Source organism: Anomaloglossus baeobatrachus, chromosome 5, assembly GCF_048569485.1.
Source record: "Anomaloglossus baeobatrachus isolate aAnoBae1 chromosome 5, aAnoBae1.hap1, whole genome shotgun sequence".
Taxonomy (NCBI): domain Eukaryota; kingdom Metazoa; phylum Chordata; class Amphibia; order Anura; family Aromobatidae; genus Anomaloglossus; species Anomaloglossus baeobatrachus.
The window spans coordinates 453,697,517-453,712,974 of record NC_134357.1 but is presented as its reverse complement, the minus strand read 5'-3'; the positions used below and the strand labels follow the sequence as shown (position 1 = coordinate 453,712,974).

Genomic DNA, 15,458 nt, shown 5'->3' with positions numbered 1-15,458 from the left:
ATCAGTGAATTTGACTATCAGGGCGGCTACAAGCCAAGTCAGGGTCTGAGTACCCTGCCTGGTGCTTGGCTTCCAATCAGCTCCCTGGTTCGGTACCGGCGGGCCACCGCCCGACCCCGGTCCTACGGTTCCACCGACCGTACTCCCAACTCCTGCAGACGGCCACCACCGTCTGCCTACCTTGCTGGAGGTGCCTGGGCTCTGACCCAAACACAAAGCAGTTCCACTGGTGGGCCTAGTCTCAGGTCCGCCGGTGCGTGTCTTTTCTCTTCTCCTCCCTCTACTCAACTTCTTACTGCTGTGTTTTCCCGCCTCCAGGCCTGTGAACTCCTCGGTGGTCGGAGCCAACTGCCTGGCTCCGCCCCACCTGGTGTGGACATCAAACCTGGAGGGTGGCAACAAGGATTTGTGTGTGACTGGTGTCACCTGTCCGGGGAAGGTTGTCTGTGTGTGTGTCTGTGTCTACCTGGCTAGTCCAGGGCATCACAGAAGCCCAGCTCTGCCAGTTTTGTCATGGTCGCTTGTGCAGTGTAAGTGGAGGCGTTGTCTTGCAGGAACAAGATTCCTTTAGGACAGGTTGCTGTGCCTTTTTGGCCTTCAGAGCAGCCTTCAATTGGTCCAAAAGTTCAATGTAATACCTTGCATTGATGGTGGAACCCTTTTGAAGGTAGTCTACTAGCTGCACGCCCTCCTTATTCCAGAACAAACGCCATCACCTTAGTTGCTGAAGTTTGCACCCTGATCTTCTTTGGATGAGAAGAACCACTGTGCCTCCAGTCTTTTGACTGCTCCTTGTTTTCAGGGTCACACAAATACAGTAAATCCAGGTCTCATACATACTGACAGTCGATCCAGGAAGTTCTTATCAGTCTGGAAACACTGACAAATGGACGGGAACTTTTCACTCACATGCTTCTCTGATCTGTTAAACATTTGGGGACCCACTATTGCAGAGGGCTTCATCATGTCCAAATGTTAATGGATAATGACACAAACACGTTTTGAGGAAATCCCCATGATGTCTGCTATTGCTTTAGCTGAAATTCGTCGATTCTCAATATGAGGTTGTGCACAGCATCGACTATCTCCGGAATACGGAATAACAACCATTTCCGGACGTTTATCATCATTGATGCTGAAGTGGCCCGTTTTAAATTTGGAAACCAGTTCTTAACTGTGGCATATGAAGTGCATTGATCCCTCAATGTCTACGACATATCACCATGAATATCCTTCGTGGACTTATCCTTGCAGAAACAAGAATTTTATCACTCCTCTGCTCTCAGTTGCTGTGAATATTGCATTAGACTCCACCATTTTGTTTTTCCCTCGTGCGTAGAACACTATAGCCATAAGCAACAAACACACAATTTTAAAAACCTATATTAGAAAAAGGGAAAAAAAAAACATACCAATGGTGCCAAACCAGACTAGATGATGTATGCACAAACAGAACGTAGCACCATTGGTAAATTATTATTATTTTTTTTCCTTCTCTTAATAAATTAGTGTAGGGACTCGCAAGTGTGAGAATCCGTGACGTGGATTGCGAGTTTCCATATTTTGGACTAAAATATCAACCAATATCTCACAATTGAGGTATTGGCACATTTTATCAATTTTTGCAGGATGTGTGTGGACCTTTTGATTTTAGGTGGTATACTGGTGAGCCTGTCATGTGTGATGCACTTGAGTAGTGCTAACTGACCCGCCTGGCCTAGTGTTGTGCGTTATTTCATAGGCCAAATTCAGACACTGCATCATCTATAGGTTACAGTTCAGACACTGTGCATCACACCTATCTATATAACGAGCTCCCAGTGCAAGCCTTATTAGTGTACAAATTTTTTTGCTGAGCAGCTGCCTCTCCCTGCCAGCTTGGTGGGGTGAGTGTAGTGACTGTGACATCAGCATCTTGTACCTGGGCTGCGTTCACCTTCAAGAGGAAGGTTTGCTACATTCTGTTTGTGCATACATCATCTGGTTTGGCACCATTGTTACGTTTTTTTTCATTTTTGATAGTTCTATGTGAAAACCTATATTAAAGACATTGCTTTCATGTGATGTAACATTCGTTACCATAAAACAAACAATACTACTCGCCAGATATTATTACATATGGTATTACAAGGAACAGCTCAGCAGACTATCGCATGTGATGGGATTAGATACACTGCTCAGTTGACAGTATTACTCATGGATGGGATAATGTGGTACCCCAGTGGTTCTGGGAGCCACAGTGGTGGTGTTGTCATCACTTGGCGCAATTCCATGCTTGGAAACAGTGGGAACTCTCTGCAAGGTACACTAACATGCAACACCACTTTCTCCTCCGGACCAGTAGGGGAGCTCATAACCTGAGTTGAGGGAGTCTCTCTGGACATACTGACTTGGAGGAGGGATTAGGGAGTAACAGGAAGCCAGATCTCAGAACAGTAGTACAAGGCAAAGAGAACAGTCACTGTCTGAGAGCTGCTGCCCAGCGTTCCAGGACCAAGCGTGTAGAGCGGGATACCGGCATCCCAGACTACTGGGTGCTAATGGCCCAGTAGTAACTCCAGAGGGCAGAGGATTCTACTACTTCTGGCCCATCTGAAATCCGGAGGCGACGTGGCAAGAAAGAGCCTGGAGGTCGCTGCTACAGAGTGGGCCCCAGTACCGGCTTGCGCCTACCAGTCAGTTGAAGATATAAACACACATATAAAGAGGGGATGCTGTGCAGCTTCAGGCCACAGCGACCTACACCTGCGCACAGAAGGAGGCTTACAACTACCCTGCAGAGAGAAATTACCCTGCTGCTTCCAGGCTGACCGGGCCACTAACTCCTGGACTACAGAGTACCAGTAAAAGGAGACTCCAACCTGTCATCCAGTCCTTGTTGTCGCCCTCAGGCCTGCACCCCCAATGTATTACTCCATTATACCATCACCATATCCCTGGGCTTAGTTCACCTGCAGGGAAGCAAGGTCATCCTAGCTGCAGTGACATCTGTCCAGGAGGACAGCAACAGCAGCGGCAGCTATTACTGGGCCGCGTACCGCAGGTGGCGTTAGACTTTCCTCACTGTCCCTCCATCCTCCATCCTTCCCATCCCTGTATGCCTCGGGGTCACAAAACCGGTCAGGCCACTCCGTGACGGCGCAGAGGATCTGCATCCCCCCGCTCGGTGAAGAATCAGATTAACCCGCTCGACCCCAAGGTGTTACAATACAGCAGCAAAATGGCATTGGATACAGTATTGCACATTAATTTATACTGTATATGTATACTACTTGCTTATATCTCATGATGGGATGAGATACACTGCTCAAGTTGACAGTATCATGCATAGGATGGGATACGGCAGCATAATGGAGTTGGGTACAGTGTTGCACATGTGACGCCCTGGACTAGGTCAGGTCATCCCAGTTAGTCCATGCGCGCACACACACCCTCCCTGGAAAGGTGACATCAACCAACCAAGAAACCCTTGTCACAACCCTCCAGGTTTGATGTCCACACCAGGGGGTGAAGCAGGTGGTTGGCTCCGCCCACCGTGGAGTTGATAGGCCTGGAGGCGGGAAAGACACAAGTTCTAGTTCGAGTGCACAAGTAGATGTCTTGACAGTGAAGGAGAGAGGTTGAGTTCAAGAGCAGACCTGTGACCAGGCCTGCCAATAGTCTACCTAGGTGGCTGGGTCGGAGCCCAGTCACCTCTGGCAAGGAGGTAGATGGTGGTGGGCCGCCTGCAGAGCTGGGATACAGCCGGTGGAGCCGTAGGACCGGGGTCGGGCGGTGGCCTGCCGGTACCGAACCGGAAACCGATTGGAAACCGGAGGAGTACTCAGACCAGTACAAAGCCCTGAACCAACAGGGCCGAGTCAAATAAACTGATTGAGGACTGGACTTAAGGACCTATCCACACAAGACCCGTTGGAAGACAACAGCCCAACATACAGGGTAAAGCACCGCCAAGGCATAGAGACACAAAGGGCCAGTGTCTGCGGGCAAACAGGGCTCCTCCGACAACCAGCAAGCCGGGGAGCGGACTACCGTTGCTTAGGCATAGGAGTCAAACATTCATATAAAAAGGTGCAGGAGAAAGGCGGAAACCACCAACCGTTCAGGGAGAAGCTGCAGCCAGCTGTGGGCCCCGTTCATCATCCCGTTTGGTTTACCAGAGACTCCAGTGTATTGTGTCCAGAGTGAGTACACCAGTGCCTTCGGGCCGCGCACAGCACCGCGCCAGCATACGCCCGCCACCCGCTCCCACGCCTCCGAACCTCCCTCGGGCCCCCGGGACCATCACTCCCCTACCCACGGAGGGGTCAACACCAAGCTGTGCAACACCGTCCCCGGGAAGCCTAGTCAACGGCAGCGGTGGTGTCCATCCATTCACCACAACCCGTGGGTGGCGTCACGAACTTACATCCCTTCCAAACCACCGCGGCCCCCGGCCATGGAACTCCCCACCGAAGTCCCTGCGTGTAGTGCCAACCCCCTTGCAGAACGACGTAACCCCCGGGTCTGTGAGGAGAGCTCGAGCCACCACCCATCGTACGAGCACGGATCCGAGCAACTCGGCGGTACACACATGTTAGGCTTATACATATACTGCTTAGCATGTGTCACATATAAAGGGATTAGATGTAGTAGCTCGGCAGACCGTATCACACCGAGGCTTAGATACATGAGCTTTCCCCCCCCCCCCCCCTCTTGTTCTCTGCAGGTTATAGAGCTTCTCGGGAAGGCTGTGTACAGCACTCTGACTGGGGTCTCTGCAGTGAGATGGAGCGTGTTCTGAGTGACTCTCTGGAGAACCTCCTCTTCTATATGTTGGGCTTGACTATTTCTAACAATCACTCCTCAGTGAAGCAGGCCATCACCCTGAATAATGTCATCCAGGTACCACATCATCTATGTGGGTGGGGAGGATGATGGGGGTGGTGATCCATTTAAAATGCCTTTTTGTTATACTTGCATGTGATTTCAGATGGTGACTGATGTTTGAATTTTGCTTTTTAAAAGTCTTTGAACTTTTTGGCACAGCACAGAATTTAAGACCATTTCATTTGTTTCTGGAAGACTTTAAAGCAATCCAGACAAAATTTACCCTGTCGCCTCTCATTTTTCTATAGAAATGTGTTGAGAGACTGCTTGTTCCTTCAGAGGCTTCGACACACTACAAAGCGGTGTGCCGCATCCAATACACTGAATATAAGAACATTTACAGCCTTCTACAAACCATACAGCTCACCAAACAGGTAATCTACTCTGTAAGGAGCCAATATCTACACCCATAAGTCTCCCGACTGGTGCGTTAGTGCACATTAGCTGCCTCCGCTTCATTTTCTACTTTTCTGGTTACAGAGTTTGAAGAGACCGGAATCCAAAGAGCAAATAGAAGATCAAATGGTTGATAAGTATGATAACTGGGTATGAATGGAGTTCTTTACTTTTAAAAAAAATAAATAAATAAAAATATATAAATAAAAAAAATTGGTTGTAGCTGCCATTTGTCTTCAAAACTGCATCAATTCTCTGCACACTTTCAGTTTTTGAAGGACTCTATAGGGAGGTTGTCCTTAACATCTTGGAGAACTAACCATAGATCTTCTGTGGAGGCTTGTGCAAATACTTCTGTTTCATGACGTATCTAAAAGGGATAATTGGGTCTCCAATGTACAAGGCACCTCTTAACCACTCTACTTGAAATAAAGAGACATAACAACTTTTTATGGACGAATGGCCACAGCTTTTATTTAAACGGTATACATGTATCAAAACTTGTGGCTCAACATGCCACCCTCTTTTAACATAAACCGACACATGTATACCCTCCCAACTGACAAACAACCGATAGGTCCGTCCAGAAGCCAACAATCATCCTTATCCCCCGGCCGTAACATACAACCGGCCCAGAGGACCACCTCGGCCGTGACCAACCAACCCAAGGTGTGGGGTAATAACGTTCCATCATTAAAATACCTCCCAGAACCTGCAGGACCTACGCCCACAAGTTCCCAATCCTGTCTGAAGCCACTACCCCTGAGTGACTTCATACTCCCCACCGACTATCGGTGCTCCCGGCCTCTAGGAACGGACCTATCCCCCCGCTGCGACAAACAAAGAGCCACATATAAAACCATTTGTGTTTTTTAATTTTTTTTTTATACATTAAGGGCGGGGTGGGCGGGCCACACAAGAATGGCACCAAGGCAAAAGAGGAGGTACTGTAACTAACTGCCCCTTATAAACCCCCCCCTATCTCCCCACCCCTTATGGACCTCTGGCCAATCCTCGCCGCTCACCAAACCACCAATCCCCTAATCCCTTACACAGCCCTATTACTCTCCAAGATTAACCCCTTTCTACCCTATACCCTCCCGATAGTCATGGGGCTCATTCACCCCTATGGGGCTCATTGCCCATCTTGAAATCTTAGACACTCAATAATGCTGAGATCAGAGCTCTGTGGGGCCATATCACTTTCAGGTCTCCTTGTTCTTCTTTACATTGACGGTAGTTGTTGATGACATTGGATGTATGCTTGGGTCGTTCTCCGGCTGCAGAATAAATTTGGAGCCAATCAGACTCTTCCCTGATAGTATACATGATGGATAAGTACCTTCCTGTAGGTTTCCACATTGAGGACACTAGGAAATGAGCAATGTTGAGGACCGTGGACACAATGGTCGGCCAAGGGAACTTGGTGCAGCAGATGAAAGACATCGTGCTTCCGTTTGGGGGGGGGATATCCAGCAGTGCCATCAACTCAGAACTGCAGCAACTAATGGAACCTAGCTACACCCATGTACTGTCTGGAGAAATCTGGACATAAGTGGCCTTTATAGGATTGTAGCCAAAAAAACCATACTTTCTACATGGAAACAAGGTTATGCAACTCAAATGAGCACAAAAACATAGGAACTGGGGTGAAGAAAAATGGCAGCAGGTGCTAAGAACTGAATAAAAATGTAAGAGATTTGGCTGTAATAGTCAATTTATTAGCAGAGGCCTGCAGAGTGGCATAAGTGTCTGCAAGAATGGTGAAGCAGAGAGTAGCATTCATGTAAGTTTGGGGCTGCATTTGTTTAAACAAAGTTGGGGATTTGGTCAGGATTAATGGTGTTATCAACGCTGAGAAATACAGGCAGACCTTTTTCCATCAGCCAGTACCATCAGGGATGTTTTTGGCTCCAAACTTATTCTACATCTGGACAGTGCCCCAAAAATACAGCCAGTGTCAATAGGTTATTCCCATCTTTAAGATCCTATGTCAATATGTAGTAGGTATAATATTAGTAAATACCTCCATCTAGAAATGTAGTATGATTTCTCCTGATATAGCCATGCCTCTTACCTCATATGCAGGACATTGTATCTTAGGTTTTATGGTTATGCCCACTTGTAGTGACAGTTGCTTGTGGTTGTAACCATGGATATCTAAGCTGCAATGCCCTGCACATGAGGTAAGAGAAATGGTTCTATCAGAACTGTACTACATTTCTAATTGCAGGTAACTGCTAATATTACTATTACACCTACTACATATTGGGATAGGATCTTGACATGGAAACAATTCCTAAAAGGTTTATCTGCAAGGTAAAGAACAAGGATTCCTAGAAATGATATTGCCCCACAAAGAATCTCACAAAGGTGTGTGTGTGTGTGTGTGTAGTGTGTGTGGTTTTTTTTTTTTTTTTTTCTGGGATAAAATTTAGAGAAAAAAGATTTGCACAAGCCTCAAATACAGATCTTTGTTTTTGAAGGAACTCTGCAGGGAGGTTATTCCAAACATATTGGGGAAAACAATTTAATAATCGGCTTGCTTTCCTTCCCCTTTTATAGGGCACCCTATGGCGCAGTGTATTGAATGAGCTTCGGCTTGGGTCAGTCTCCGCAGTATTGATCAACGCTCCTACAATGCGTTGCCCATAGTCTACACACTTACTCCATATGAGCTCCTGATGGATGACATCCGGTCTAAGAGATATACCCTGCGGCCGGTGAAGGTGATGCTTTATCCTGTATTGTTATGGGGTTACATCATATATCATGTGCACACACTCTAGTCACATCTTCAGAGTTTGATTCCTTGCATTCAGAGATTCATATTTTCTGGATCCAGCATAAATAAATCTCTTCCAATGCACCACGAGACGGCCAGCTCTTCATTGATGGTAAACCAACCAGGGGCAGTAGCAAATTTTGTCCTTATTTCAGGAATGTGATCTGAACAAGTCCAACAGAAGTGAAGAAAATGTGATTTTAGACCTGATTCAGACACTGAAACCGGTACAGCTTTCTCTACATGATGTGATGGGTGGAACAACTGTGATTATTGGAAATAATGGGAAGTAACACAATCATGCGGTCTATCCATATATTTCCTTTTTTTATTATTATTCCCCACGCCTATTCAACCAGGCATCTGACAGGAAGCTGAAAGAACGATCCCAGGAAGAGCCGAGCCTGCATGACCTTTTAATGTCAGAAATTAAATCTTCCAAGACGCTAAGATCAACCTTGGATGTGAAAAGGAATTTAATGCGAGGTGATGTGTAGCTCTTATGTAGTGGTCTTGTATATATTATATAAAAAAAAAAACAACTTGCTGCAAATGCTGCTGATCTCTTAAGTCTGACGTGGCTTGTGTTGTTTTTTGTAATACTGAATTCTACATTCCAGCTCCCTGTGTAAATCCAGTCTTTGTAGCCAAGTAAGCATGGTCTTTAAGATGCCACCCACGGAAGAGTTTAGAAAGGACACTGTGATGGTGTGATATTGTCAGTTATGTACCATTTTTGTGTGGGTTAATGTTTAGGCGTGGTTCACTGTCCATTATTTGTATTGCTTTTGTGTACATTGTATTGTCTGCAGGGTTACAACTCCTTGAAGCGCTTCTGTCCCTAGGTGTGGGGGGAGGGTGCCTGGGATCCACCTACTGTAAACTCTCTGCTTACCGGGGGATTTGTCAGTCTGTTTGAGAACTTGAAGAGAGAAGGGCGAAGATTGACCCTCTGGGCTGAAGGTGTGGCTTCTCAGAGAGACATGGACATTTTGTTTATCGCTTTCTGGATTATATTCATATTTCTGGACTAATTTTACCCTCTGTGTGGTGGATTATCTTGTGGACAGTTGATTTGTTTGAATAAATGCTTATTGGATTGTACAGCAATCTCTCGCTCTGTTGATTGTGTGATATGGGAGAAGGACCCCGTCACACACACCTACTTGGCTAGTCTCCTATACAAGGAAAAGGAGGCTATTCTCAGGAATGGAGATGGTGCTGGAACAAAAGTGGGGGGGGTGGGGAGCTAGATTCAGGTAAAAAGTTATAATTAGGACAAGGCTGCTGTAGAGGCAAATTGTAAAGCCTCTGTCTTAACTGGTTCTCATTGCGCTGCCTGTTTAATAATTGTTGAATTTATTGTTTGCTTCACCCTTTTAGATGAAGAATTTAAAGTTTCAAGCAGTGTGTGCTCAGTGCAACGAGAATATTCCTTATACAGCTGTCGAATGGGAAGCAAGTGGAATTGGCTGCCTGGCATAGAGCCGCTGGACAATGGAATTGATGTAATATTTTAGTCTTTATTTTTGTATACCTATCAATAGTGATTGTGTTTAAAATGTGTAAAGTATGTAACTGAGACAGAAATGTTCACAATTTGTTGCTTACTACCAGCTGTTTATTATTTTTTTTTTTTTTTTTTTTTTTTCACACAGGGCAAACTCAGCTGTCATCCTGAATGCAGTTATGAATCTTCATCTGAACAGAAGTTTTCTGACCTGACAATGAGCAGCTTCGGTAATTGATTGGAATCTGGATTAGAATCCCTGGGCTGCTGGCAAAATGCAGATGGAATGAGCACTCATTGTCAGGAGGCTGCTGCAAAGCCAATACGATTTTCGGAATACATAGATTCATATGATGAAACCACAAATGAGTCTTGTTAGAAGTCTCAAATTCCCAATAGATGACTATTATGCATCCATAAATTCATAGCTTTATTTTTTTTAATATCCTGACTTGGAAGGGATAAGCACGTGAGAAGCAATGTTTTCCTATCGCCACGACCGCACCCACAGAGAGGGATACGCCCCATCAGGACAGGAAACCTATAAAGAAAAAGGCGGTCCCCCTCCCTCAGTTTGGTTTCCTGTCCTGATGGATCGGAACCTATGGAATACCTGGGCTTCAGTTCAGCAGCGTCCGTGCGGTGTCTGTGGGAACGGCGGAGCTCTGAGTCCAGAAGCACAGTCGGTGGCGTTACCCTGCCCTGTCCATGAGGGGAAATGTCCCCCTCATGGCTGCCGGTGCACGCTGTGCCCAGGGCAGTGTGCGGTCAACTGCTGCTCTCCCCTGCCGGTGTGAACTTCTGGGTCGCGACCGCCACACAGCGCAGGGAGAGGGTTCATTGCCGGGCCACGCATGTGCAGAGAAAGGAAAAAAAGTGTCCAGCCGCCGCAGTAATGCCCTGAAAGTACCAGTTCCGGGGTAACGGATCCGGAGGAGGCGACGCTGGAGGGGGCTGTGGTGGTCCTCCACCTTATATAAGGTGGAGTTGACTCCAAGAGAGTGGTGCTCTCTTCAATCAATGGATAGCCCACGGTCACCCCCATCCAAGGGATCTTCCCAGAAAATTTCCCAGGAAGAAGACAAAACAGCCAGGAAAAGCAGCAGTCCAGACGATGGCTCCAGAAGTGACTCTGTCGCATGAAAGAGGAAGGCGGATCATGCTGGATCCAAACCCTCTAAAGCCCGCCAGACTGCCTCGTCTCCACCTCCAACTCTGGTATCCGTTGATTTCTATGGCTATGGGTGAGTGATCTTCGTGAATGTGCTCCACTAGCTAATATCCCCCTTTTCCGGAATTATATTTAGGTCCGTAAGAAATGTCTTGCGAAATGAAAACAAAGAATGTGCGTTGTGTGCACATGAGTTGCCACAGTCAAACCAAAAACGACTGTGCGAATAATGTATCCAACAGACTGTACGGGACGAAACCCCTATGTCCTATATTCCGGCAACTGATCTTAAGGAATTAATCCGTTCCGAAGTCCAATCTTCCTTAAAATCCCTGAAGTTATCAAAAAAACGGGGGAAAAAGTTACTCTGCCTGACTCATCCTCATCCCTCAATACAGAAGTGGAATCTGATGATTCTTTTTCTAACGCTTCTTCCTCCTCGTCAGATGACAGGGAAAGCATGTTTTCCTCTTGAGGGGATGAATGGTCTCGTTAGGGCTGTTCATGCTACCATGGGTATTCATGATGCGAAAGCTACAAAATCAGCGGAGGAAGCAATGTTTGCAGGACTCTCCCAGAAAAAATGGAAGTCTTTTTCAGTAAATGATACCATCAAGGCCCTGGTCAGAATGGAATGGCAGAGACAGGATAACCGAGGTTTCCTCCCATCCTCTTCTTGAGAAGATATCCGTTTGAAGACAGAGACCTTTCGCAATGGTGTAAGGTGGCTAAGGTAGATGTCGCGGTGGCAAAGTCTTCCATACATTTAGCACTCCCCTTTGAAGACATGGGGTTCTTGAAGGACCCACTGGATAGGAAAACAGATGCCTACCTGAAGAGAACTTGGGAAGCATCGGCGGGAGCTTTAAAACAAACTATATCCGCAACCTGTACTGCCAGGTCACTCTCGGTTTGGGTAGACCAATTAGAAAAACAGATTAAAACTGGTTCTTCTAGAGACTACTGACATCTCTTCCTCTCATAAGACGCAGCTGCCTACCTAGCTGACACCTCTGCGGACTCTGTGCGTTTGGCGGCCAGATCAGCGGGCCTCTAATGCTGCTCGAAGGGCAATGTGGCTGAAGTCATGGAAGGGGGACACATCCTCAAAAGCCAAGTTGTGTACATTGCCTTGTCAGGGTGAGTTTCTCTTTGGGCTAGAATTGGATGACATTCTAATCAAAGCTGAGGATTCGAAGAAGGGTTTCCCCAATACTTGCATTAGGGGGGTAGGCTCCGGTTTTTCACTAACATCTGGAAATCCATTACTTCCAGCTCATTTATCTTGTCACTAATCTCTGAGGGTCTTAAATTAGACTTCATTTCCCTGTCTCCACAGTCCTTTATCCTAACCCCTACTAGGAAGGAATTACATAACATAATGCTCTAGTGGCCGAAGTTCTCACATTAGTAAAAAAAAGGGTGTCCTAGTAGCGGTCCCTGCTCACCTAAGGAGCCAAGGGTTCTACTCTCCTTTATTTCTGGTTCCTAAGCCAGATGGCTCATACAGAACAATAGTAAATCTGAGAAAGCTAAACCTTTTTCTCAAATATCGTCCATTCAAGATGGAGTCAATCCAGTCAGCTATTAAACTTCTCTTCCCAAACTGTTACATGGCAATGTTGGACTTAAACGATGCATACTATATCTCCATCCACTCATGTCATCAAAAATATTTCCAGTTAGCAGTTTTAATGGCTCCGTTCAACACTTCTAGTTTGTTGCCATGCCCTTCAGAGTTTCTCTAGCCCCTCGTATTTTTACAAAGCTCATAGCGGAAGTCATGGCACATTTACGCGAGCATCAGACTTTAATAATTCCATACCTGGACGATCTCCTCATTGTAGGAAAAACAGCTGATGAATGTACAGTTCGCCTAAATCATACCATGTCTACCAGTCAGTGCCTGGGATGGATTTTAAATTTACAAAAGTCTCGCCTAAATCCAACCACTCTTCAGTCTTTTCTAGGGATTCTCCTGGACTCTAGTCAACAGTGCTGGTTTCTTCCAGACACAAAGATCGCAAGGCTGCAAGACAAAATCCGTCATGTACAGGGTCATCAATCACTGTCCTTGAGACACGCCATGTCATTGTTAGGATCCCTAACCTCCTGCATTCCAGCGGTCCTGTGGGTGCAACTACACACCAGACCTCTCCAATGGGAGGTCCTGTCAGCAGCAGAATCCCTTCGGGGCTCCCTCGACTCCACTATGACTCTGACCAGAACAACCCTGGACTCCCTCACCTGGTGGATGGTGGAGGCCAACCTGAACTCAGGCAAATTATGGCATATCCATGCTACCAATGTTGCGGGCGGGGGCCGTTGCCGCTTCTCTCGGGGGGGCCTGCTCGGATCCGGGTTCGCTGCTGTGGCTCGAGTGGTGACCGGACCCGGGCTCGCATGGCCGCCCGTCCTCACAACTGTCTGAAAAGGGGATATTTACAAGGGAGGTTGTCTGTGACGCCACCTGTGGGTTGCGGTGAAGGATGTTGGCACCACCGCTGCCTGTTGATAGGGCGCCCGGGGCTGATGGCGCAGGGGGCAGCAAGATGGGATCCCCTCCACGGATAGGGGAAGTGTAGTACCGGGGCCTGGGGGAGACTAACACGGGAGTGATGGCTGCTGGATGTGGCGCGCTGGACCGGGGGACAATGGTGTACTCCCAGTTCAATCATTTCACACGAGTCCAATAGTAAAGTTGCCAGTGGCTGCTGCCTTTGGAGGGTGCATTCGGGTCCCGCATCCAGGTTGATGAGCAGATAACCCTTCCTCCTGCACTTTGTTTCCTTCTCTTTTGGACGACTTCGCATGGAACGGAGAAGTCCACTCCCGGTTCGATTTGTGTTGGGAGCTGTGGCCCGCGAAAGCTGACCCTTGGTATTTCAGTGGGTTCTTGGCGGACACTCTATCCCCCGCATTGAGCTTCTGTTTCGCTCTATCTGGGCAGTAAATTGGAACAATGTCTGGAACCTTGTCTCCGGCTGGTTAATTGGAGAGGGGCTTGCAACCTGCCTCGCCCTAGGTTCCAGGCACCCCGACTGTGCACGGCCTCCGGACCGGATTTACGCTGTCGGTACCGGCGGGTTACAACCCTGCCCCGGTCCACTTTAGGTCTCCCTCGACCGGATCTCCGTCGCCTGTGGCTCTGCTCTCCGTCTGCTGCCTAGCCAAGAAGCCCAAGGGCCACTGACCCCTGACTACCACTGCGGTCAATGGTCTGCACTTGACTGCTGTCAAAACTGATCTCCAAACTAAACTCTGGTTCCAGCCCCTGACTCCTCAAGACCCCCTAGGTGGGCATTCTCATCCACCTGATCCCGCCCACTGGTATGTCCTGGTTATCATGAGGGGGTGTCTAGGGTTTTATGGCTGTGTTATGCCTACGTATGGGTTGTGATGGTAACAAGGAGGATGTGAACTATTTGTGACTACCTGGTTTTGCCAGGGCATCACACAAACATAGTGACAACAGACGCCAGCCCTTGGGGGGTGCAGAGCTCATTTGCGGGACACTATATGGCACAGGGTCTCTGGTCCAGCCAGGAACTAGACACCACCTCCAACCTAAAAGAACTTCGGGCGGTCGAACAAGCTCTAGTGACCTTCCTTCCTCTCCTACAACAATCCCATGTCCAAGTCCTGTCCGACAATCAGTAAGTGGTCTCGTACATAAATCAAGGGGGGACGAGGTCCCGCTCGCTCATGAGTGACTACCAGGGTACTGACTCTCGCCGAGACACATCTTCTTTCCATATCGTCTCTACATATCCGGTGGATAAATGACAGGGCAGATTTCCTCAGTCGACACACTCTGCATCAAAGGGGAATGGACACTGAACCCAGACATACTTCTCCAGATTGTTCAGTGGTGGGGCCGTCCGATTATCGATCTGTTCGCCACCAGGAAGAACAGACAAGTGAAACTGTTTGGTTCACTGAACAAGGCAGAGAACCCCATGGTTCTAGATGCTCAACAGGTTACATGGACCTTTTGCCTAGCATATGCCTTTCCTCCGCTGATCCTACTGCCAACAGTCCTCAGGAAAATCAGGGACGAACAGGCGAGAGTCATCTTGATAGCACCCTTCCGGCCCATATGCCCGTGGTTTTCCCTTATCAGGGGCATGTCCATCACAGACCCCTGGGTTTTCCTATCCAGATCTCCTGTCCCAAGGTCCTTTCCATCATTCACACGTCAAGGGCTCGAACTTGATGGCGTGGAATTTGAAAGGGAGTTGTTGACTGCTCACGTTTTTTTGCAATCATTAATTAATACCAGTCTGCGCAGTAGAAAGCCAGTAACGACTAAGCAGTATGGTAGAGTCTGGAAGAAGTTTTTCGAATTTTCCCCTTCTCCAGACGTTGTGCCCATTTCTTCTATTCTGGAGTTCCTCCAGAATGGTCTGGATATGGGTCTGTCTCTAAATACGCTCAAGGTCCATATCTCAGCGTTGGGGGGGCCCTTTTATAATTCGAATATTGCTGGTAATGGTTGGATCATGCATTTTGTTAGGGCTTGTGAACGCAGTCAACCTGACCATGTCCCCAGCCTTCCTCCGTGGGATCTTAATCTTGTGTTAGACGCCCTGACTGACGTCCCCTTCGAACCCTTGCAGTCAGCTTCAGATAAATTTGTTTCACTAAAAACCGGTTTCCTGGTAGCCTTCTCTTCGGCCCGACGTATTAGTGATCTTCAGGCCCTTTCCATGGATCCCCCCATATAT

The 15,458-nt window shown here is 47.6% G+C and overlaps 1 protein-coding gene across 1 annotated transcript in view; it reads left to right on the top strand.

Moving 5' to 3' along the window:
- Positions 1-15,458, top strand: part of LOC142312792 (protein spire homolog 1-like) — a 65,294-nt gene that overhangs the window by 11,400 nt on the left and 38,436 nt on the right. The window contains 9 exon segments of the mRNA XM_075351781.1: positions 4,718-4,884; positions 5,118-5,243; positions 5,350-5,415; positions 7,831-7,870; positions 7,873-7,994; positions 8,206-8,277; positions 8,410-8,536; positions 9,434-9,558; positions 9,709-9,790. Coding sequence (XP_075207896.1) covers positions 4,718-4,884; positions 5,118-5,243; positions 5,350-5,415; positions 7,831-7,870; positions 7,873-7,994; positions 8,206-8,277; positions 8,410-8,536; positions 9,434-9,558; positions 9,709-9,790 — 927 coding nt within the window.